The 22878-nt window shown below is 37.7% G+C and overlaps 1 protein-coding gene across 1 annotated transcript in view; it reads right to left on the bottom strand.

The window, feature by feature from the left end:
* LOC105931903 (protein kinase C-binding protein NELL1) overlaps positions 1–22878 on the bottom strand; it is a 269740-nt gene that overhangs the window by 25436 nt on the left and 221426 nt on the right. Inside the window, exons 14-15 of the mRNA XM_036135703.1 lie at positions 18909–19004; positions 3066–3206 (exon numbers count right to left, since the gene is read on the bottom strand). Of these exons, the coding sequence (XP_035991596.1) occupies positions 3066–3206; positions 18909–19004 (237 nt within the window). The remainder of the gene's footprint in view (positions 1–3065; positions 3207–18908; positions 19005–22878) is intronic.

The following is a 22878-nucleotide window of genomic DNA, read 5'->3' as shown; positions in this document are numbered from 1 at the left end:
TGCGTAGGAAGGTGATGCTGGATCGTTATTTACCTGAGGCAGCATGTCTTCCTACACTATCCAAACGCAATGCAGATATTCAACAGATTGGATAAAATGCGTTGCATAGATGGATGCTCCAAGAAAAACTGTGTGCCATGGATTATTTCACATTTGAAAAAAAAAACATGGTTCTTCCAGGAAGAAGCTCTTCTTGCGGCGTATTCGCTCTGAATGACAGGTACTTGTTGCAGTTAACGCTCACTTGGTGAGAATAATTACTTTTGATACCGCAATAAAATGTGTTTCAAAAATAAACTTCACTGAAAGACTCTGCAAAAATGATTAAGTTGGACAATTTATTTTTTTAATGAGACTCAACATGCAGCTCATGCAGGTGGCCGAGTAGAAAGACGGAGTTACAGTGTTCTGCTCTGTATCACACATGCTTTAATCCTGCCAGGTCGATTTCAAAAATAAAACATGCTATTTTATGTTTGACTGACTTATGGAAGACTACTTAGAAGACATTATAGTCGGAAATATCCTTTTAAAATGTAATTTCCCCAGATGGCTTCAAACCTAACGTTGGGTGTTATGAGAAGAAAAGGCCGCTGATATAATATCACAGCATCACGCACGTCTGGTTAAGGAGGGCGATACAAAAACAGAAGACAAAAATAACTGATTTTTTTGTCTGGAATATAAAGGCAGACCAATCAGTGCATTCAGCTTAATCACATTGTATATATCATACAAAAGACGAATATAATTTCATCTTGTCTGATCAGTAGAGCGCACACTCCCCAGATTATTGTTGTAATTTGTTGCAAATAGACTTTCGAATAACATATTCATGTAAGTGTACCACTTCAGAAATGATTTTCATGGCTTACAGTTGTATCACAGAAAACATAACAGCTAAAGTGAAAGACAAGTCCTGTCTATTTGAGTAGAGAGTCTAGCCAGCCACCTAAGCGACCCGCGTGCACTCAAAACAAACGGAGGGAAAGTTTGTGCTACTTCTGATGTGAAAATCTAAGAAGTCTCATTATTGTTCTTATAATGATGTTAAAATCCACTGAAAGTGAACGCGTGAGCATTTCGAAACCTCCCTTCGGATGCATTCATGCCGTAAGAGCATTGCTCTTCTGTTTGCACACGCTTGATTGAATCACTCCAACACTAAAACTTGCGCCATCACAGCCTAAGTCAATTTTGCAGACTTGCTGAAATTTAAATGAGACTAGTTTTTGGCAGAAACTGCTGAGATCATACCTTTCCCATCCAGGTAGATAAATGAGAACAGTCTGCTGATGATGCATTTTGATTCAAAGGTTAATTGACGGCCGACATATTTCACTCAGTCAAGTGATCCTGTTTGCTGCCTTTCTCACGAGTACAAAGCGGCCATGCTTGGATTGTTAAGAGGAATGTCCAGATTTCGAGCGAGTTGCAGCACTTGTTCTCATACAAGCTGAAGGTCGTGTGTAATGTAGCGAGCCAGCGAAGTATCTGATGTTCGGTTAATGTTAGAGACAGGAATCAGAAAGCACTTATTCTGGAGCTTTAAATGTCACTGAATGAACAAGCTCTTTTATAAGAAATTTCATCTCAAAAAATGAGTCCTGGTAAAAATCAGCATTGTGAGTATGCAGACATGTAGATAGAGTAGTTGTATTTTAAGCAGTATAGTAACTACTCCTCTAATTTGATATTTGTAATTAATCAGATGGGACCCATATATCTACTCAGCTCTCCTCACCTTTATTTACTGAACTCCTCAAACACAAATGTGATCAAAAGTGCTTAATAGAGAAACATAGCAACATAAATCAAATGTCTTTTACACAATCAAATGCTAAAACAATACTTGGAAAGACTTTTTGAATAAAACATATGATTAAAATGGATGAAAACAAAAAAATAGCAACAAAAACTGGTCAACAACGTCTGAAAGATTTTTCTTTTTCAATGCAGAGTCCCTTCCTCCCATGAGGTGGAAGTGGCTCAGCAGCTGAAACTGGAATTAGCAACTTTTTAACAATGAGAAGATCGCCCTTCTGAATGTCAAAGTGTTTTAGAGATTTACAGCTTAGCCAGTTTTACCACCAATCTACTGGCCAACTAGCAGTCAATCAAACTAGAAAAGTGCATCATATTAAGTGCAGCTAAATACGAACAAATTTAAAGTCGTATGGGTGCTTGTTTAGGGGATGCGAATAACTGTTGTTCTATTTCCTCCATTGATTATTTCGTTTTTTTTATAATATAATGTAAAACACCTTAGTATCATGCAATTGCTTTTAGGTTATGTCTTTAAAGGTAGGATTGTTCAGATGTTAAATGGTACATTTTTGTTTTAGCTAGCTACATTTTTACGTAAATGCAAATTTTTAAACAATACTCAATTCAAACTGGGAGCTATACCTTTTTGCATCTAGTTATTGTTTACTAAAATTATATTTGTTTCTTATGTTCTGTGGATGTATTTTCAGCCAAAACAATCCAGTCACTGAATTGTAAAACAAAGGGCCAGTAACATTTTACAAAATATTTAAATATAAAATGTTCTTTTGATGTGCGGTATGTCATAAAGAAAAAAAAAAAAAACGGGATTGAAAATGATCAGCTCCATGTAGTGATTTCATGTTGTAAGGAAACTTTTTCGGGATCATATGGAATCTTTGTACACGTCATAACACCCTCAAACTTGAATGGTCAATACTTTCTTTGTGCATTTTATCTGGGTTATTTTTTGATCATTGATTTATTCTTTAAATGATAAAAAAAAATGTAGATGTAATTTTTGAAAAGTCAGAAACATCACGTGTGAGAAGGATGCCAAAAAAAGTAAGCATGGATTTGTTACCTGGATATGGACTCGTGTGAATTGTTACCACAAGAAAGGCCCTGCAGCTCATGAGCTAAACCGCAGTGAGGGGGATGGAGGGTATTAAGCATTTTACAACTGAACCGATAGGGAGAAGAGAAAATGTCAATAACCGTGAGAATGATGAGCGTCTGCTGATGTGCTGCGAGTTCCTGCAGCACCGATAAGGACGATTTCAGCTCAGTGTGCTCACCAATGCAGGAGCTTCCGTCAAGCTGGTACGATCCATTGTCATGGAAACCACTTCTGCATTCACAGTGGTACCAGCCGGGTAGGTTGACACAGCGGGAGTGGTTGTGGCACTCGATCAGGCCCTCCGCACACTCGTCTATATCTGAAGGCATGAACACACGACAGCGTCAGGATCAGTCGAAAACATATTTTGGGGAGAAGAAATCTTGAACTGGGAACCTCAGCTAATCTGTGTTCTTTGATATGATGTCTTTCTAAATCGAAGCAGGGTACGCCAGCTGAGCCTGAGCTAATCAGAACGAATCAGTAATGCGACTGCAGAGCCCACATCAGGCGGCGCCTTAGTCGATTGTCTAGCACAGCAGCGATCAAGTTCCAAAAAAAAAAAAAAAACACATTTTACAGCACAGATGCTTCTATTGTCAACATTTTCATATCTTCTCTTTGCTCATTTGAACTTTCTTACTCAGCAGACTATGGAGTGCAGCACAGACATGCCCAGCCACGAGGTTTAAGGTCTGTGCACCTTCTCGGGAGAGTAAATGTATCTCATCCATTATGCATGCTGTTAGCTGTGCTCCTCATCTACAGCGCTCTCCCTGCTGGCTGTAAAAGCCGACCTGCTTGCACACTTTAGTTAAGGTGTGCCTGAAGGTCACACCTTCAATCACGTTAATGCAGAACGGGGCAAAAAAAAAAAAAAAAAGAGGAACTCTGCATTGACGTTGGCATTTTCATCAGGTAACCTAACATGACAAATTTGATGCAGTCTAATTTATACTTAGTATGAATAGTATCAAGAATTAGACTTAAATTTCATATAATGAAAAAAGTTTTGTTTTATCTTCAGTCTTTGTTGATGATGAAACACGTCCTCTAACTGATTAGGGCTGAACAATTAATCGCATTTTCAATATAATCGCAATTTAAAAAAAAGCAATTTCCAAATCGCAGAGGTCTGCAATTTTTGGCTATGTAACAATTAGGGATTTAGCCACGTCCATTAGGTGTTGGTAAAATGTTTAAAGTGGGTTTGCCTCCACATGGAAGGGAAGACAGTTGCAGCAGTGAGATAATCTAATTGTATTACTTGTTTTAGAGTTTATATAATCATACTTAGCATTAAGTTCAGGTCAATCAGTTTAATACATAGACTTGCTTGTTGGTTGGACTTTATGTTCAAGGATTGATGTCCAAATCAACTAAAAGCTCTTCTCTTGAATAATATTCTGATTAATAGAAACATTAAAAGTTCTTGTTTTGAATAGTCCTTGTTTACAAATGTCTTTATTTAGACGCCATTTTTGTTGCTTGTGGTTAACGCAGAGAAAAGTCAAAATTGCAATTTTGGTTGAAATATATCGTAGGCAGAACGCAATAATTTCTGCTCTGAGTTTAGATGCTGTGGGTCTTTTAGCACCTAATCTGCACAGCGAGGAAACAAAATGATTTGTTGTTTGTATATGTTTAAAAAGACATGATAAATTAAACTGGAAAAAAAATGCATTAGATCGCAATATTAAGAAAAAAAATTGCAATTAGATTATTTTCCAAAATCGTTCAGCCCTATAACTGATGTCCTAAAATGGTCTAAAAATGGCAAATTAATACGTATGTCTATTAAGTCTTTTCTTATGCACAAGCACATAATCGCATTATGTTATATATGACATTAAAGAGGATATTAAAAAATGGATTTAATCAATCTTGAGTTTTTAAAATAAAAAGCAAACAATTTGTAAAAAAAACAACAACTCAGTTTTAAAGGAAAAAAATATGACTTGTACATATAATTAGTGCTTGTAAATGGGGTTATTCAGGTTTCTAAGGTTCAGACGCCCGCACCCCTGTGACCTGACTAAGTGGAACACATCCCAGCTTGTGATTTTGGAGCATTAAATCGCTTGCCTAGATCTACATCAGACTCACTACTCTTTAACGTATATCATATCTGTTAAAATAAACTTGAAGCTTGATAAAACATGGGGTCCCTGAAGTTATTTTAATATTTTTGTGTCATTTTATCCAACCTTTGAATAACTTTTCTTGATTCAACAAATCATGACTGATATCCATTGTTCATTTTACCACAAACTTTTAAGAAATATATTTGTACAACACATTCAATTACAGTTCTATTTATAAATATTAAACAGCAAAATCATATATACACAAACGTTGTGTGTGTCAGTATTTATTCTGTTTGTGAAATAATAACTTCTAAGTGAATATGAGGTCCCCCAGTCCTCGGCATAATTTGCATAACAGTGTAATAACTATTTATTTGAAGTCATACGTGCCAAAAAGCAGTTTTCATGCTCAGGTTCTCAGGCAAGAGTACATGAATCGGTCTTTGAGCTGAAACGTTTAACTAGTTTGATGTTTCAGTTCTAGCTTTTTTGTTTGGGATCATCGTTCTGCTGCATGACATATTTCAACCAAGCTCCAGCCCGACCGACAGCCTCATGTTTTATTTCAAATTTATTTCATTTACAGGAGTATATGGTTGACTAAATGACTGGAAGGTGCCTCAGTCTCATAGCTGCTAAACCAGCATACACTTGACCTTTGTGCTCTGGATGTTTGGTCTGACCAAATCTGATAATGTGCATTATAGCAAAAACACGTCTATTTTAAAGAGGGTCCAGACTTTTTGGGCCATCGTAAGTAGTGAAGTCCTTAGAAGTGCATTTCTTTAGGCATTGCATGAGCTAGCATTAGGCCGAATTTATGATTGATCATTTGTATTTTATGATTGTGTATAGAACTTTGGTCCTGTGGGTGTTTAAAGTGCTTTATATATAACATTGGTTTGGTATGGTATGGTATGGTGTGGTATGGTATGAATTTGCTAGTATCTCCACTCTTGTGAAAACTGGACACTGTCATAAATGTTTACAGCTAGTAAAATTGTTTATCGTGATTCAACAGCTTTCTTTTAAAGGGCCTCATGCCCACTAAAAGTCAGCAACAGTTATTTATTTAAGATTGCATTTGACTTTTTTCCAATTTGATGCAATCTCAGCGCACACCTGAATGGTGCAGGGCACCAAATTGGCCTACTATAGATCCGCTAATACTGGTAAGAAGCAGCGTCGCTCACTTAACAATACACTTTACTATGGAGGCAGTAAGGGTAAACATTTCCCCTCTCAGAGCATCTGCTTTTAGACTTTTTATGCGTGATCAACAACGTTTGCACCCGTCCATCTGTGAATGTCTTTAATCATTTATCATTCTCCACCTATTTTCTGCTTTGTACAAATGCTAGAATTAGAACAGGATCCTCTTACCTTCGACTATAAGGCACAAAGCAGTGTGAGCTGTGGTGTGCATTGCTTCTGGTCTGGTGTAGTTAGGTAATAAGATGTGACACTTGCCTGGAGGGCTGCCCTCTGTCAACCTCTCAGGTCAAAAACGTAGTCAAAGCTACAAGAAAAACATTGCCTCTTTCAAGGCCCATTGGAAGATACCAAGATTAGAGGTGTCTGTTGGATGAGAACAGCTAACAGCTCAAGAGAAGAGCCCAGCAGGGCAGGACAGATGCAATCAGGAATGTAGTCAGGCTGGTGCATTCAATGAACCTCTGGGCAATTAAGACACTGACCCTAAAGATCCTGATTGCAGGAGGCTGATCTGTGGTTTGCTGCACTCAAGTTAATAGACATACTACTATTTCTAAAAAAAAACAACCAAAAAAAACATTTTTTACAACCTTGTATTTTTGTGCCAGTTGAAAAGTTATATTTAAAAGACTGCCTACTTTTTTGATCAACCATAGTAAATTAAGTTGTCTTCATGGGTCTGATGTTCTAAAAACTTGAGGGGAGTAAATCTGATCTGCCTCCAGAATAAGTCTTTTCAGCTCATTGTTTCTTATTCAGACACACTTTTATTATCTGACCCAATCTGTATAATCTGATTTAATTTGACTTTGTAAAGTGCCTTAAGATGACATATTTCATGAATTGGTGCTATATAAATAAAATTTAATTGAATTGAATCGACTTAGCCAACCCTTTTGCCACGAGAAATAAACTTGACATACATGCTACCCGTCTATTTGTACCTTACAGTTTAGTTTGGAGATGCTGCTTTTGTTGCATCCTAAACATTTAGACTTCTTTATCTCCATTGTCTGGTAAGTGGAGTAGGTATGTGATGTTAATTGTTATGATATATTGTTTTTATTGTTTCATACTTGTCCAAATGTTGGGGTGTGCTTAGTGGACACTACGCTCCGCCTTGTTGAGAACTAACCATGCTTGCATTATGACTGAAATATCTGTGTTGTGTAGACGTGCCACAGCGTGGTTGTGATCACTGACATCACTGTTGTGTCTATTCTGGCAAATACATTTAGTGTTAGTGTTGCTGTCTTGCACAAAAGAAAAAATAACTTCAAAAGTAGATGTATGAGCCACAGCCTTTCTATGTCTTTGTTATTTTAATTATGTGTTTTCCTTCAGCCGTGGGGGGGCCTGCTGACTACTGGAGGATGCACAGAATGTTTTTGACATGGTATGAAACTGTAAGGTAAACGTGAAAGTCTAAGAATATATCAGCTTAATTCTAGAGGGACAGAAGCTCAATAACGTTGCTTACTGCGATGCCATCAATGCAGTAATGTACTGCTCGATGTTTGCACCTGAACGGCTTTTCTATTAGCTACAACAAGCCATTAGTGCAAAGCTTTACCCATATGTGTCATCTTTTCTACACGTGCCATATATTCACTAACGTTTTTTCAGAACTTGTTGTTCTTCCTTAAGGAGATACGTTTTAATTTGGAGATAGCATCTTTATGATACAACTGAAGTGCAATAGAGCTGATTACCCCCATTTTAGTAACTCAAAAATAAATTACCACAGGCATGACCTTGTGAGTTTATTTTTATTTTTTTTAGAGCGACTATGGAAAATTAAAGCATATTTCCACAACAAAGGCATAACATGCCATTTATTTTAGAAACTGCGTGCACAGAAAGTAAGTTTGTATAGCTTTATGTATTATTTTTGATGACAGATGAAGCAGGACAAAACTCGTTAGTTCATTGTTAGATAACTTGGATTAAAAAAACGCATTCCATTTGAAAGTTGAGCTCTTATCCAGCTTTGTTCTTCTAAGCCATGCAGCCTGGACAAAAAACAACTTAAGCTTTTAAATGAGGCTGCACTGTTCAAAGTGTTGGCACGACCATAATGTGAATGAAAATCGCGCTGAAACACTGCGTCCTCCAACTTGTACCACCATATATCATATTAGAGCTGCTGTCGGCTGCAAGCAGTCTGTGCGAAAAAAAAAAAAAAAAAAAAAAAAAATGACTGATAAACCTTTCCCTCTGAATACAATTCATGGACATTTTCCTCTCATCCTGCTGAAAGTTGGGAAACAACATACTGTATGAATTATGAAAAACAACCTATACCTTAAAAAGATAAACTGTAGGTTTTTTTTTAATCACCAAATTTCCCCATTGTGGGATAAAAAAATATATTTCTTAATCTCATCTCCTCTCATACCTGTCTCATGAGTTTTGGAGGAGGCTGTTGAATAACAACAAAACAGCATGTCATTGTATTAAGCTGCACAGTGGGGTTTTTATTGCAGGGACATCTTTGCAAAAGCCATTGAGAACATAATCCAGTAAATATAACAAATATCTCCACATGACCACTGACGCATTTGTTACAGTTTTTATTATACGGAGTACTGACAGAGTGAAGATGGGGGGAAATAAGGCAGAACTTGGGACTGCAGCACAGCTGCAGGAACTATGGCTTAGATTGAAGGCTGCATCCCAGCACAGGTCACTGCAGTGTTGGTGGCATGGCTGCAAATACACACTGTGACAAAAGCTGTCATCTTCAACTGCAGAAAAGGAGAAACAGCACTCGGTGAAGTTACTCAGACAGCCCTAACTGGGTTTTACTGCCAGGAGGAGACAAAGGGATTCCCTTGGGTACAGTATGCAGCGAAGTATGACCTGACACAGACAACAGAATGCTAAACATTTCACGTTAAAGCTTTCCTAAAGATCTGCCACGTGCATCGTCAACACCGACTCAGGAGATGGCTTTGAAGGGTTCCAGAAAAAGCAATCTACGCTTTGCTTAACTGTGTTTGTTCATTCAAACACAAAAGCCAGCAGGGCGTTATTTGTTTGTAGCCATACTTATTTTTTTTATTTTTGTTATCAAGCAACAAAAGCTTGTTCCATTCTACAAGGCTGAATCTGTGTCCCAGTCCACGCATAGCCGGATATCTGGGAGAACAAATAGACTATTTTATTATTTATGGCCTTTCATCCACTCAAAGACTCTGTTTTGCATCACTAAAAATTATTATTTATGAAAACGGCCAAAGTGGAGGTTTGAAAAAAGGCTGTTTTTCTGCCTCTGTGTGTACATGGCAAAACAGAGTTATTAGGGTCCGGCGCATCACAGTCTGTGACAAGTAATGTGGCGCTGACATCACGTGTGCGACCATTGTGCTGTGATTGTTTACAACAGGGTTCACCACCATGATGCCCGTGGGTACAAAGTAACCCCCCGAGGACCACATGGGGCGCCCACGAGCCTGTTCTAAAAAAAGCAAAATCCACCAGTGAGCTGCATCTAAAACTTTATCTTATTCCGTTACTCTTACTGTTTATTCACAGTGGAATTTATATAGATTTAAAAATGACAATATCTATAACAATGCATGAAAAATGGGTTTAATTTTACATAAAGTTAAGATGAACTCTAACTAGTTCAATGGTCAGTACTGGTAGCCCTTCGTATGACACAACACCAATGAAGTAGCTCTCAGTTTCAAACAGGTTGGTGACCCACTGGTTCATAATATGTATCCAATCAACAAATTCACTTCTACGGGATCAATGGTGATGTTACCTCGGCAAGCACACTATTTCCTTTCTTCACGTCGGTATCGAGACTTCAAAATAAAAGTACACATGGAGTATTATAAACATTACATTAAAGTTGCTTCAGTTTTGTTTTTGCCTGATCATTTTATAAACCCAGCTGCTCCAATACGTTGAGGTGTAAAGGAGAAAGAGCTCTTAGAGGTTTTACACCAAGTCTCCCTCCCAATACAGACGCACAATACCGCTCAATGTCGCCGTTGTTTTAAATGAGTATGACTGGCTGATATGGGTTTTAGCTTTGCAGTACACTGCCCCTCATGCATTTGGCATGTTTAAAACGACTCTCAGTGGTGTATTTGTGCAGGTTTGTATGGATGAAAACTTTTCTGAAAAGGATCCCATGTGTAAAATGTGAATTTTTAAAAATGATATGGGGTAGATATTGGTTTTAATAAAGACCCACATGCAGGTGCACAAGGTCTATAACAGAGTCTTACACCCTCTGGAAAAATCTGCATTATAACATTATGAACATTTTCATAGATTCTGAACACTGAGACCAAAAAACAACATCAACAGTTGTGGAGATGTGCTTATTGTGTCTGTTCATTAGAATCAAGCTTGTGCAAATCCATTCCAGTTGTCTCTGCACATACATCTGGATTTTAGGACAAAATGCAATGACGAAGAGGAAACAAGTGTTATCCACTTTACATCTTGTGGATGTAATGTTGTGGCTAATTGGTGCATATATGACAGCAAGTCGTTCATTAGAAATTAGAAAAAAAAAGTTCACCATTAGTAAATTTTTTGAAGCAATAGCAAGCTACGGGATTTGGTGTAAATTCATCCCATTTAGTGCTTTTAATATAGCTTTTCAAAATGACATTAATTACATTTTAATAAAACTTGAAGAAAATGGGACAAGCATTGTGAGTCAGTTTGCTACATTAATCATGAGGAAAACTGGTTTCCCGTCCAAAAGTTTTTTTTTATCTTCATGTAACAATATAAGTAAATCAGAAATAATTTGGGATATTTTGCTCAATATTCTGGGTTTATTTAGTTAATACAATTTTGCCTCTCAAATCTTGTTTTTTTTTTCATCCTCTTCCTGATAAGATGTGCTGGGCACACTGTAATCATTATGTTTATCATTATTTCATAAAAAAATATACAGAAATTATCTTTTGCTCCAGTACTGATGTTGAAAATGTAAAAGATCTGAAGCCTTGCACTCCAGTTTCATGAAACTATATGGGAAGTCCTCTTTTAATAACTATTGTTATTTAAAGACCTGTTTATGACCAGCTTAGGACCATTTTATTTGGGCTCAGTACACATTATTTTCATTTCCACTGAGTCAATAGTGGTGGTTGTGTAGAAAAGGGGCATTTTTCATATGTTTGTGTTTATGTTTGTGTGTAGTGTGTCCACGCACAGCCTTCTCTTCCCCATGCCTATGAAAGTGAAGAGGACAGACGACCTTCCTGCGAGACGGGGTACGATATGCCAGACTCCATCATCCCTCAATTTGAGTTAGAGCCACAAAAGAGAGGAAGCAAGACCGTGTTCCCACATTTTCCTCTGTTTCTTGCAACGACAATAGAATAAAGAGTTCTTCGCACTGTTTGGAAGGCTTCCCTTCAGCCTCATCTGTGAATATTGTCATTGGGAAATAAAGGCTTTGTGACAGCCTAGATTTTGAAAAGCAGTGCAATTTGCCTCACAGGGAAAACTAGGAGCTAATCCACACAAAGCTAAAATAACTCAGAACCTCCCTGGAGAGCCCTCTACCCTGCTGAGCTTTACATAATTACACTCATCCCAGCTCCACTAACCTACTGAAACAACTTCCTGGAAAAACTCACATGGACCATTTAAGTGTAAATCTGTAGAATAATCAGAAATCAGACAACATGCTGGATTGAAAAAACTGCTAAAGATAGGTATTAAAATCAAAGCTGAACCACCAACGCTACCATGGAAATATTTTAAACCTAATATTAACCACAGAATATATTTTGCATTCAGGCTAAGATTTCTGATTCGGGAACCTAACAACCTTTGCTTGTTGCCTGTGACGTGGTGCTGTTTGGAAAGTTATCTCTTCTAAGTCTGAGGCAATGGTCCTGGACTGGGAACGAATGGACTGTCACCTGGGATGGTTCGGACAACTGATGAGGATGTCGCCTGGGTTTTTCCTGGCAAGTCCCACTGGCAGGAGACCTCAGGGAAAATCCAGAAGTTACGCAGAGGACCTATACATATCCTGTCAGGTCCGAGCAATGCCTTTGGGTCCTCCAGAAGAAGCTGGTTGATGTTGCTAAGGAGAGGGACGTCTGGGGTTCCCTTATGGGCTTACCACCCGATAGGCAGAAGACAATGGATGGATGTTACTTAATAGATAAAACCACTCACAGAGCAACAGTCAGTATTTGTTTGGTCTGCAGTCAAAAAATTACTCTGACATTAAATGTGTAGCGGAAGAAGGATGCTGAGGCTGGAACTGCCAGGCGGGAGGCCTAGAAGAAGACCAAAGAGGAGATGTATGGGTGGAGTTAACGAGGACATGAAGGTAGTTGGTGTAAGAGAAGAAGATGCAGAAGCAATGGTTAGATGTTAGATGGAGACAGATGACTTGCTGTGGTGACTCCAAAAAAGTCCATATCAACACTACAAAGTGTTAGTGCTCCACCACTTTTAGTGGGACACAAGCACCATTGGTTATGTCACCCACTTTGTTTTTGTAGATTGCTCTCTTAGTTTTGGGATCGTAGCCAGAAAAGGCAGGAGAAGAATCTGAAGGAGATCACGAGGACATGATGTATGTGCTCTGGGTAGCAACACTGTCACTCATCCATTAATAATACTCATATTATACCCTGAATTAATCTTAGCATTACTACACGTGCCTTTACAGTTTTCATGAAAAAGGAGGTTGCCAATTAAAAAATGAATAGCTGAGGCAATAAAATGTGTTAAATTGTGTAGCAATATGATCAAATATGATCATTATGATCAAAGAGGATTTAAAATTCTAGAAACTTTGGACATTTTCTTCCCTTTTCAGTGTGAGACGTTGCAAGTTGCTGGTTTTTGACGGTATGCTCTGAGCCATTCCTGAACACGGCACATCGTCCCACTTTGGCAGCAATACCCCCAATGAATATGTGAAATAAAATAGTCCCATTTCAGTCCCATTTCTTATAAAAAGTGAGTCAGCACTTATCCAAATGCACCGTCTTCAGTACATGTTATTGCAAATGTAACTCTGAACCCTTTTACAGAGCAGTAGGAAATGATCAAACAAAGAATTAATTTTACCATGATCTGTTCAGCTTTTGATTGCTTGTGAGTAAAACCTGAGAAAATATGGTCAACTCTGTAAACCCGCTGGAGAAAGATAGTGAAACCGGGAAGAATGGATCAACACGGGATGAGTTAAAAAGATCAGCAATAAGATCGACTCTCTTCCCATCAGGGGTTTTTATGTCCAGGGGCTTTCTGCTTCTCACCGAAGCACAGACTACGCTGTTGAGAGGAAACAAGTCTGAGCGGCAGAGTTGGATTTTTATTACACCGGATGAGCATAAAATCAGAGAAGGGTTTGAAAAAGAAAGAAATGTCAGCAGACGGACGTGGGAATACAAGAAACAGACACAGAGAACAGGTCACTGATAAAACTAACATGTAAACCATCTGCGCAGCGCACACAAGATGCCGGAACCTTTTAAGAAAAGCTGCAAAAACACAAGCAGCTCTTTAAGAACAGTAAATAATTCATGCCTCATCCACCTCCACAATCTGTTGTGATGTATTTGAATGTTTACAGGGAATCGAGAACATGCAAAGGCATTTATGTTTAACGCAAGTAAGAAAGGCAATATCAATAACATTTACACCCATTGTTTAGGAGATATCAATAAAGAGTTAAAGTTTTATTAAAGATATCTCTTTTTAAAAGCTACAACGTCAATTTAAATCTTAAAATCTAGACAGTATAACTTGAGTTGGCGGTAATGTTTACAGGTATGTGCTGTTAGTTTCTAACTTCAGTTAATTATGTATATTGTACAAATGCAGAAAAGGGATTTGACATTCAGAGACTGTGAGACGGACAGATTTTCCGTGTATCACATCTGTAACAACCCAAGGCAGCAACCAAAAGGCCACAGGGAGGAGCCTCATTAGCAGGATATATACATTTTGGTGTCCTATTAATGGGAAAGCTGCTTTCAGCAAATTATTACCTACTTTGCATAATGTTTTCCTTCCCTTGCCCTTCTGAAGTTCTTCAAGGAACACATGCAGGATCATTTTGCAAATGCAATTTTGTATTTTTTTTTTTACCCCAATCCGACTCTTTGCTTCTCATGAAAATAAATTCAGTTTAGAGCCATAAATAATGAGCCAGCGCCAAATGCAAGAGGAAAACATTATGACTGTGCATGAGGTTTAATTCTCAGAAAACATCACTGCAGACTTAACTTGCTACATTAGTTAACTGGTAGACAGTTTGATGCTGTTTATTCATTCGGGGGGTAGGGAGAGTGTTAATTATAGGATTCAGTAAAATGTGCTGCACCCAGATTAAGAGTGATTCATTCTCAGACTTTCAAATATTCACAAGTAAATATGTATTAGCTTCATTATTGTTGTTTTTACGACAAAAATGCCTAGGTTTTGAAATGGAGGAATTTAGTGCAGCAAAATAAAGAATCAGGGGAAACGGATTCAACAGTGCCTTCCAAAAGTATGACTGCCTTAAACTTCATCACATTTTGCCACATTTGAACTACAATCCTCACTATGTTAAACGTCCATTACTTTGAAAAGGGTGATTGTACTGCTGGAAGGTGATTTCTAACTGGGCTTCCCCACAGCATGATGCACAAAATATTCATGCCTTTATTTAAAAAAAGATTTTATTCCTGCACCCTGACAAGTTTTCATCTGTTGTCCAGGGATAATAGATAAAAATTAGCCTTTTACCCAACCAGATAAATAATAAAATAAAAAAATAAAATAGCTTTCCTGCTGGTGAATTGTCCCGCTTTGGATTCCTGCAGCTCCTCCAAAGTTACCAATGGCCTTTTGGCTGCTTCTCTGTATAATATTATCCGAGCAGAAATGTCAGTTTAGATTTGTTTTAGATATGTTTTTTCTGGTCATATTTTGTATTCCCTAATGTTCTGTGACAAACCTCTCAGGACTGCGCTCTAGTTACTAATCAGGCGGCTTTGGTTTCAGCTGATTTTATTTAGGGGTGTCACAGTGAAGGGGGCTGAACACTAATGCAATTCACATTCTCCAATTTCTAAAATGATACATAATGTTTCATTTTCACTTTAAGACACACCTCAGACACACCAGTTGTCTGTGTGAAATCAAAGGAAATCAGGCAAGATATCAGTAAGAGAACATTTTCACCTCCAGGAATTAGATTCATCCTGGGATATAACTTTTTGCACACCTAAAGAGCCGCTAATATTAGTTACTTTGTGTTGGTCTACCACACAAAATACACAATTTTAATCTAATAACAATGGAAAAGGTTAAAATTAATTAGTTAATTATGTAAGGCAATAAAAAATTTAAGTTATACGTGAAAATGCTTGTAACCTGACTTTTTTTAGTTTAAGATAAATAAAAAAATGGAATAAATCTAATTGCTTGCAGCGCACAGTCTTAGGTAGCGCGCAGTGTACACATGAATGTCACTCAAGATTTAAATTTAGATAACTCTTATGCCTTTGAATTTTCTCCTGTTAATTAAGCTGTGCAACCTAATTAAGTCTAACAATTTTGACATGCAGTCTGCGGTTCTTGCAGCACGTACAAGAACGGGGGAAACATGTCACTGACAACATGGAAGACAAAGGAGGCTTTACAAAGGAAAAATACAAGAAAATCCTTATGCAGTTTAATCAGACATTACTATGACTGAGGTCTGACTGCGTGTAGAAAGGAGGAGATTTATCACACACCTTATGGAGAAACCGTTAAAAGCTTGCTGTAAATAGCTGACCTGTAAATATGTGCTTTCTGGGAGCTGGCTGATCATTTCTGTGAAATTGGACTGTCAACACTAGAGTTACATAAAAGAGGAAGATGAAACCAGAAGATGTAGATAAAAGAAAAAGAGGGGAGATGAATTAACCAATATTGACAAAAAGGAGAGGAAACAAAGGGACAAATCAGCAGGAAGCTGATACATATTGAAACAAGAAAAGGGAAATAAGACAAGACATGAAAAGGATAAAGATGCAAAATGATAGAAGGCAAACAGTGCAGGAAATGTTTAGGGAAATGAATGGAAACAGAAAGATGAGCTGAAGAAGGGGGGGGGGGGGGGAGAAATTGGAATGGAGGTTGAAAGAAAGGAAAGTAGAAATTGACAAGAGGGAGTGGAAAACAGTGAGTTGAAAAGGGAAGTAATGACAGGGGCGGGGGTTGAGTAAATACCAGGAATCGCTCATAGATATAAAAAGACAGTATGGAAGCAATTTGGGCAACGAGGAGGAAGACAAGGAGGGGTTAAGGCTAAAATGGAATTAGAAAGGAGGACGAAATGGGAATAAAGCTACAGATAAAACGGCAAAAGATGGGTTTTAAAGGTGCGGAGTAAAATCAAAAGTAAAAAGCCGTAATAAATGGTGAAAAATGAAGAAGTGGGGGTTATGAAAATGAAATGAGATAAAGAAGAGAAGCAAAAAGGAGGTAGAGCAGGAAAAATTAACTGTCCTTTCCTATGGCTCTCATGGGATCCTCAATCTCTGCTGTGTCTAATTTAAATAAAGGGCCTGGAGTTGGAGCATAAATGTGGGTTTTGTATGTGTGCACATGATTATAATTCCCATGGGGTACTTTATCCCAATCCCACACCAACCAATTGTGCTTGGTGTCACAGAAACAAATCACAACTTCGGCACACTTCTGTGTGTTACTGAGCTATAATGGCAGCAACTATCTTAAACAGGTAGATGGGTGGAAACTGACTTTAAAGGCAGGTCAAATCAACTCAAAATTCTGTAGATATCTGTATATTCCCTTTAGAACACAATAACATCAGTACATTATATTATTGCTATCTAAGTAACAACCCCAAAAAATAGAGAAATCATTGCACCTCCTGGAGGCTTTTACAGAGTTACAGCACAAAAGAATAGTTTTGCTTATAGGCTTTACTCATGTCCTCAAGGAAGACTATTGAATTAAATTTACCGATATTGCAGCAAATTATCTCGAGGAAGATTTATTTTTTAAATATATTCTTATAGCATCAGGAAGATTTATTTCAAGTGGGTCTGAATACTGAAAAACTTTGCATCATTCACTTTTATGTCCATACGACCAGAATCAGAAGGGCCAGGTCTGTCCTAGGATTGCCCGCTGGACACAGCAGCCATGTTTCCATCCAATTGCCATGCAAATTTAAGCGTACTTTATAAATGTAGCAAAGAAGAAGAATGCTTATTAGACATGTTTCCATCTACTGGGGTGTGCATAGTTATAAAAAACTTGTTTAACAGCCGATTTGGCATGTACAAAAACTAACCTTGCATGAAAGTGAGCTGTAATCCACGCAACCCTTTGACCTGCCGTGAAAATGAACGGCAGCCACACAAACTTCTTTACTCTTCAATAAAAAAAAACCCTCAAAGAACTAAAACTCATCCAAATCCACTGAAATATAACTTCATTCAGTTTTATTCAACCCGATAATCATCGAACCTGAAGTTTTTTTCATGAGTTTGAACTCGTTCATCTGGAATTTTTGTGCACCGCAAGTTTTAGGCTGTTCCCCTACCGACAACTCTTTCGTACACGAGGCCCCTGGTGTGGAGCAAATTAACCAAGCTACACAAAGCGTAACTGGGTCAGAAGGTTTGGTCACACGTAAGTGTAATAAACAGGAAGAGGAGGTTTAAAACTAGTATGGAGCATGAGTCAGTCAAAAAAAAAGGAGAGAGGTGTCCAGGAATGTGTTGCTATCAGGGAAGTTGTAATTGTTCTGTTATGTCAACTAGTATTGGCGATGTTACATGCAGTCTGGAGATGTTGAGAAAGAAACACAGTTCCATGCATAGGAATACAAGGGAACATCTGGGAGGACGCCGACAGCAGAAACAGCACATCAGTCAGGTGAGGTAAATGTTTGCTACGTAAGCACTTATTTGTCAAATTCGGCAAAGTTGTTTCCCGTTTTTCACAAAATCCACCAACAAAACCTTGAGTATATTTTGAATTTTGCAATTTCCATCGAAGTTTTCTAACATGCTGATTTGCATTAAAAAAACATGATGGAAACATGGCCGGTATGTTTGGTAGGAGACAGAAGAGCTCTAGCAAAGGTAACATGCAAACCTCCCCTTCACCCATGAAGCTCCTCCGGTGGCAAACTGCTGCGTCACTGCTCCCATCTAATAAACCGTTTACATCCCTGCTGCTATGTGCAATTTTTTTACATTTATTGTAACTAGTCTGTTGCTTTTTTTACGCACAACTCTACATGCACATTTTGTACATTTAGAATCACCCCACTGCAGTTGCAGAGTTCATGCAGTGTGAGGATGACATTTTAATAGTTGAACAGTATTTTCTCTGCATTGTAAACTTTTCCTTACTTGCTGCTGATACACCTGAATCTCCCCACTGAGGGACAATGAAAGATTATTCTATTCTATTTCTTTTCACTTCTGTAAGAAAACAAAAGAGACATCGATATGAATAAAAAAAAAATATCAAAAAGAAGCCGCATACATTACTGCTAATAAGCTGTAAACAATATACTAAATATAGACTTTATTCTTTACTCATCACAATCAAAAATCTCTGTCAAAAATCCTTTCCAGAGAGAACCATTGGCTCTCTGTGCAGCTATCTTGATTGAAAGTACAAGTAAGGACTTCATAATATTTTGTATAAAGGGCAAATACGTGAACCTAGCATTGAGTGCATTTACGAACCTGTTTCACAGCGGCGCCCTGTAAATCCCGAGGGGCAAACGCACGTGTTTGGAGACACGCAGGTTCCTCCACTCCGACAACCATCTTCACAGAAAGCTGGGAAAACAAACAGCCGTGAGTCAGAAAAGTTTCTCAGTGTGTCATGGACGTGCTGCCAGCACTAAACCACGAAAAGGCTTTGAATCTGTGCAGTTAGGCAGTGTGTGAAGTGCTAAGGCACGACAGAGTACAAAGCAGGCCACTGACTGTCTTAGCAGCAAGTGTAGTGCTGGGGAAGCTTTTTCTTCTTTTGTTTGCAACCAATTTGAAGCTCAGAATGATGGGCCTATTGGTTAAAATATGCAAACACAACGTTGACCCTGGTGTAGTGGGACTTTTTGTTCTTTTTCTACTTGCGTGCCCTAAAGTAATTATACCCACTGTTTTCATGTGGTGTGGTGGTGAAACCGTCCTGTTGCAGTACAACATTTCATTTAGAGGGGAGTTTCCCTCCATTTGTGAACATGGAAAACTCACGCCCATCTTATCTGATGGTTAACAGAAGCCGTTGTGTAAGAAGAGAAAGACACATCTGGTAAGGAACTTTGTTAAAAATATGAGTGTTGGAGCCCTGACTGATGGAACACCTTGGTATTCTGTATCCTGCTGCTCTCCTTGCTGCAAGTTTCAATAAACTGCTTCAGTGCACTTAATTGTTGGTAATTTTCTTATTTTCTTTTGAGACACAAAGTAAACAATGCCTGTGTGTGCATTGAAATAGCTACATACATAAAAAAAAGTTCATCAGTCAGACTGGCCTTCACTTTAAAAAGCAGCAGGCATTCAGTGTCTTTCTGAGCTAAAACTATGAAAAAATGACAGGAGAGGAACCTTGGAGATTTGTATTGTTTTATTTCTGCTTTCATAATACCACTTGTGAAATTTTAAATCCTATGGAAGTATCTTCTGCAGGACACACCTCAACAAATCAATAGTTCTGACACACTATCATACTGCATTTGGCTTGAACGTACACATCATGCAAGTCAACAAAACAGTCACTATAATAAAGCTGCAAACTAAAATAGGCTTTAGTTATCCAAACTTAATAGCACAGATCAATAATAACATTTGTACCAATTTTTTGAGGTAATAGGATGTTTAAAAAAACAGTTTAGATTTATTTATAATTCAGCTGTTTTCATTCTCTAAACCAATATGATGAGATTCAAGGACATCTAACATGCTATTTTTAAAACTTTTAAATGGAAACATGCTTATTGCAATAGTGTTATTTAAATATTGCACCACTCTGTGTTTTTATATATATATTTTTTCCAGTAACTGTATAGTGATAAACCTCCAGGGAGTTAATTAATCCACTCCTGTTTTTACTGGTTTGGTCAGTTGTAGTAAATAAGATGAGAGAAAAGAACAGATTCATATGAAATTATATTGAGTTAAAAGAAATAACATAATGCTTCCCTTATAGCAGTGTTAATATATTTTTAATCTTCATTGGTCAATTTGAGTTGAATGTAAAAGCATCATCTAAAACCTGGGCATCCATCTTTTTATGCCTTTTTCATATTGCCCAGATATTGTCACTATATTATAATTTGTCTCATGCAATTTCCCCCTAAATACATATTTACAAATGAGGTTATAACAATGGAGGAAATATAGTCTCATTAGAATCAGACTTTTTTAAGACATTGAATTTATACTTACAGAAAAATGTCACCAGCAAAAACTTGCCTGTACAACGTACAATGTCAAAAGAAAATTGGATTCTAATGAGACTATATTTCATCCACAGTAACCACATTCAAATCACATGGACAACCTTTCAACCATCACTTTTCAACCAGACCTACATGGTGATGAGATAGAAGGTAACGATCTCTTGTCTACACCATTTTTGCAAATTCTTGCTTATAATCCAAGGAAATTCTCAGATTACTGCAAAACATTTTTCATATGAATTTGGGTCAAACACCTTTAAATAAATCCTAAGTGTGAAAATAGCACTAAAACCTCATGGAATGTTTGACAAGGCACACAAATGTGTGTGTTGCTACATCAAAATGTGACATTTCATACATTTTGCTGCTCATTTTACAGTTACCAAACTGTTAAATAAGAGCAGATTAGAGCTTTAAAAACCACGAGCACAGCTACTTTACTGCATTTTACAGGAAATTGGCATGTATTGCTTAGATTTTTTTCTGCAGCTGCAGGAATGAGAAAAGTAGGAAGACAGATGCGATATTGGCAACAAACAGAAAAAGCAGAAACTAGAAGGGGAGAAAAAAGTAAGTGCTTTTAAAGCACAAAGGACTAAGCCAAAAGGAGGGCAGACTTAATTGAGTAAGTTAATTAAATAGAAATTACTTGAGTATTTCTAAGCTTAATTAATGACATGATTCAAGAGATGAGCCTAAATGGGCTGAAAAATCTATTTAAAGTCACGTACCATAGGGTGTGTGAGCAAAATATCTGTGAACGGTGTGCAGCGACTTGTCTCAAATTAGTTTATGACACCAAAGGAAGACCATTTGTCTGCATGAATTATCACCATACTGTTTGGAGAAAAGGGGACTGAACATACAAACAACTGCAGAGCAATAAATAAAGGTAGGACCCAGAGCCAGGCACTATTAGAGCTATCAATCTGACCGGTTCCACTGTTCAAGAAGTTTTATCAGACCCTCATTAGGAGCCCGATTGCCTCTGTACTAATAAACCTCACTCTTAAAAATGAATTAGGCTTATATTTACACGATCCATCGCCTGCTTTAATTATCATTTCAACTTCATCAGCAAAATGCTGCCTGCCAACTGAACTAATGGCATGATGAGATGCAGGGGCACTGCCGGTACATCACTGTGAGGGTTGGCGTTTTCTAGAGCTCGGAAAACAAAAACATTTGCTGTGAACAGTTCTTCCAGTACATCCAAGTTTACAGCTGCCTCCACTGTCACAGAGATGTCAGCAGAAATTAAGGTCCTCGGTATAATGTAGGTCTTCTGGCAAATTCAGTAAGATAAACACGTAGCTTCAAATTTATTGCTGAATATGTTGTAAAAATGTTAAATTACAAACATTAATATTGCTTCATATTTAACTGACCCAGTATTGCTATTAAGTTAAATTTTATTTTATCATGCAAATATCACTATTTAGTCCACAGAAATAAATAAATAAAATGTTATACACATTTATCACAGCAACATATGTGCAGGAAGAAAAACAAATAACTAAATATAACCTGCTTCTTTCACTTTAAATATATAACTACATAATTGAATAAAGTGCAGATTTGAAATGTAGATAAACTGCCTTCCTTGCTTGAGTACTAATTCTTCATATCTTTAACTGTCGTGGGTTCTTGCTAACAGCCCCTGTGGTGGGCCTTGACAACTTAGACTTGACTCCAAAATTATGAAAAAATCATGGAGGGCATGTCGATGTCTTCAGGTTATGATTTTTATTTTCACACCTCTTTTTGGACAGCACAGCAATGTTACCTTCTCTGTAACCAGGCCAGACTGACTCAATAGGGCCAGCAGATCTTCTTATTAATCATAAGCCCTGCCCTACAATTAGATCTGCAAACAATTGTGCATTCATTTTATTACACGACTAAAAAAAAACCCACTTATCCAAGAAAACAATATATTTATATCCTGCTTTCATTCCAAAGCTACTTTCTTTAGTTAAAAAAAATACAATTAAGCTTCCCTTTATGGGAAAAAAAAAAAACAGGAAAAAGAAACCGGAAGTATCACGCCCACTTTCTCTCGAACGCCACAGTCGGACAAAACGTCACTACCTGGGTGAGTGCAAACGTGTGTATGTGTTTAAGTGTAAATGTATGAGTTCCGATTCATGAGCGTTGCCAAGTGTGCACCCTTGGTTGCGCAACATCTTACAAGGGAAAAAAGTGAGTAGATAAAGCGATCCGGCTGCAATTATACACAGAGAGGG

The sequence above is a fragment of the Fundulus heteroclitus genome, chromosome 4, assembly GCF_011125445.2.
Source record: "Fundulus heteroclitus isolate FHET01 chromosome 4, MU-UCD_Fhet_4.1, whole genome shotgun sequence".
Classification (NCBI taxonomy): domain Eukaryota; kingdom Metazoa; phylum Chordata; class Actinopteri; order Cyprinodontiformes; family Fundulidae; genus Fundulus; species Fundulus heteroclitus.
Note: the sequence above shows the minus strand (reverse complement) of the source record. Positions and strands in the feature narration are given on the sequence as shown.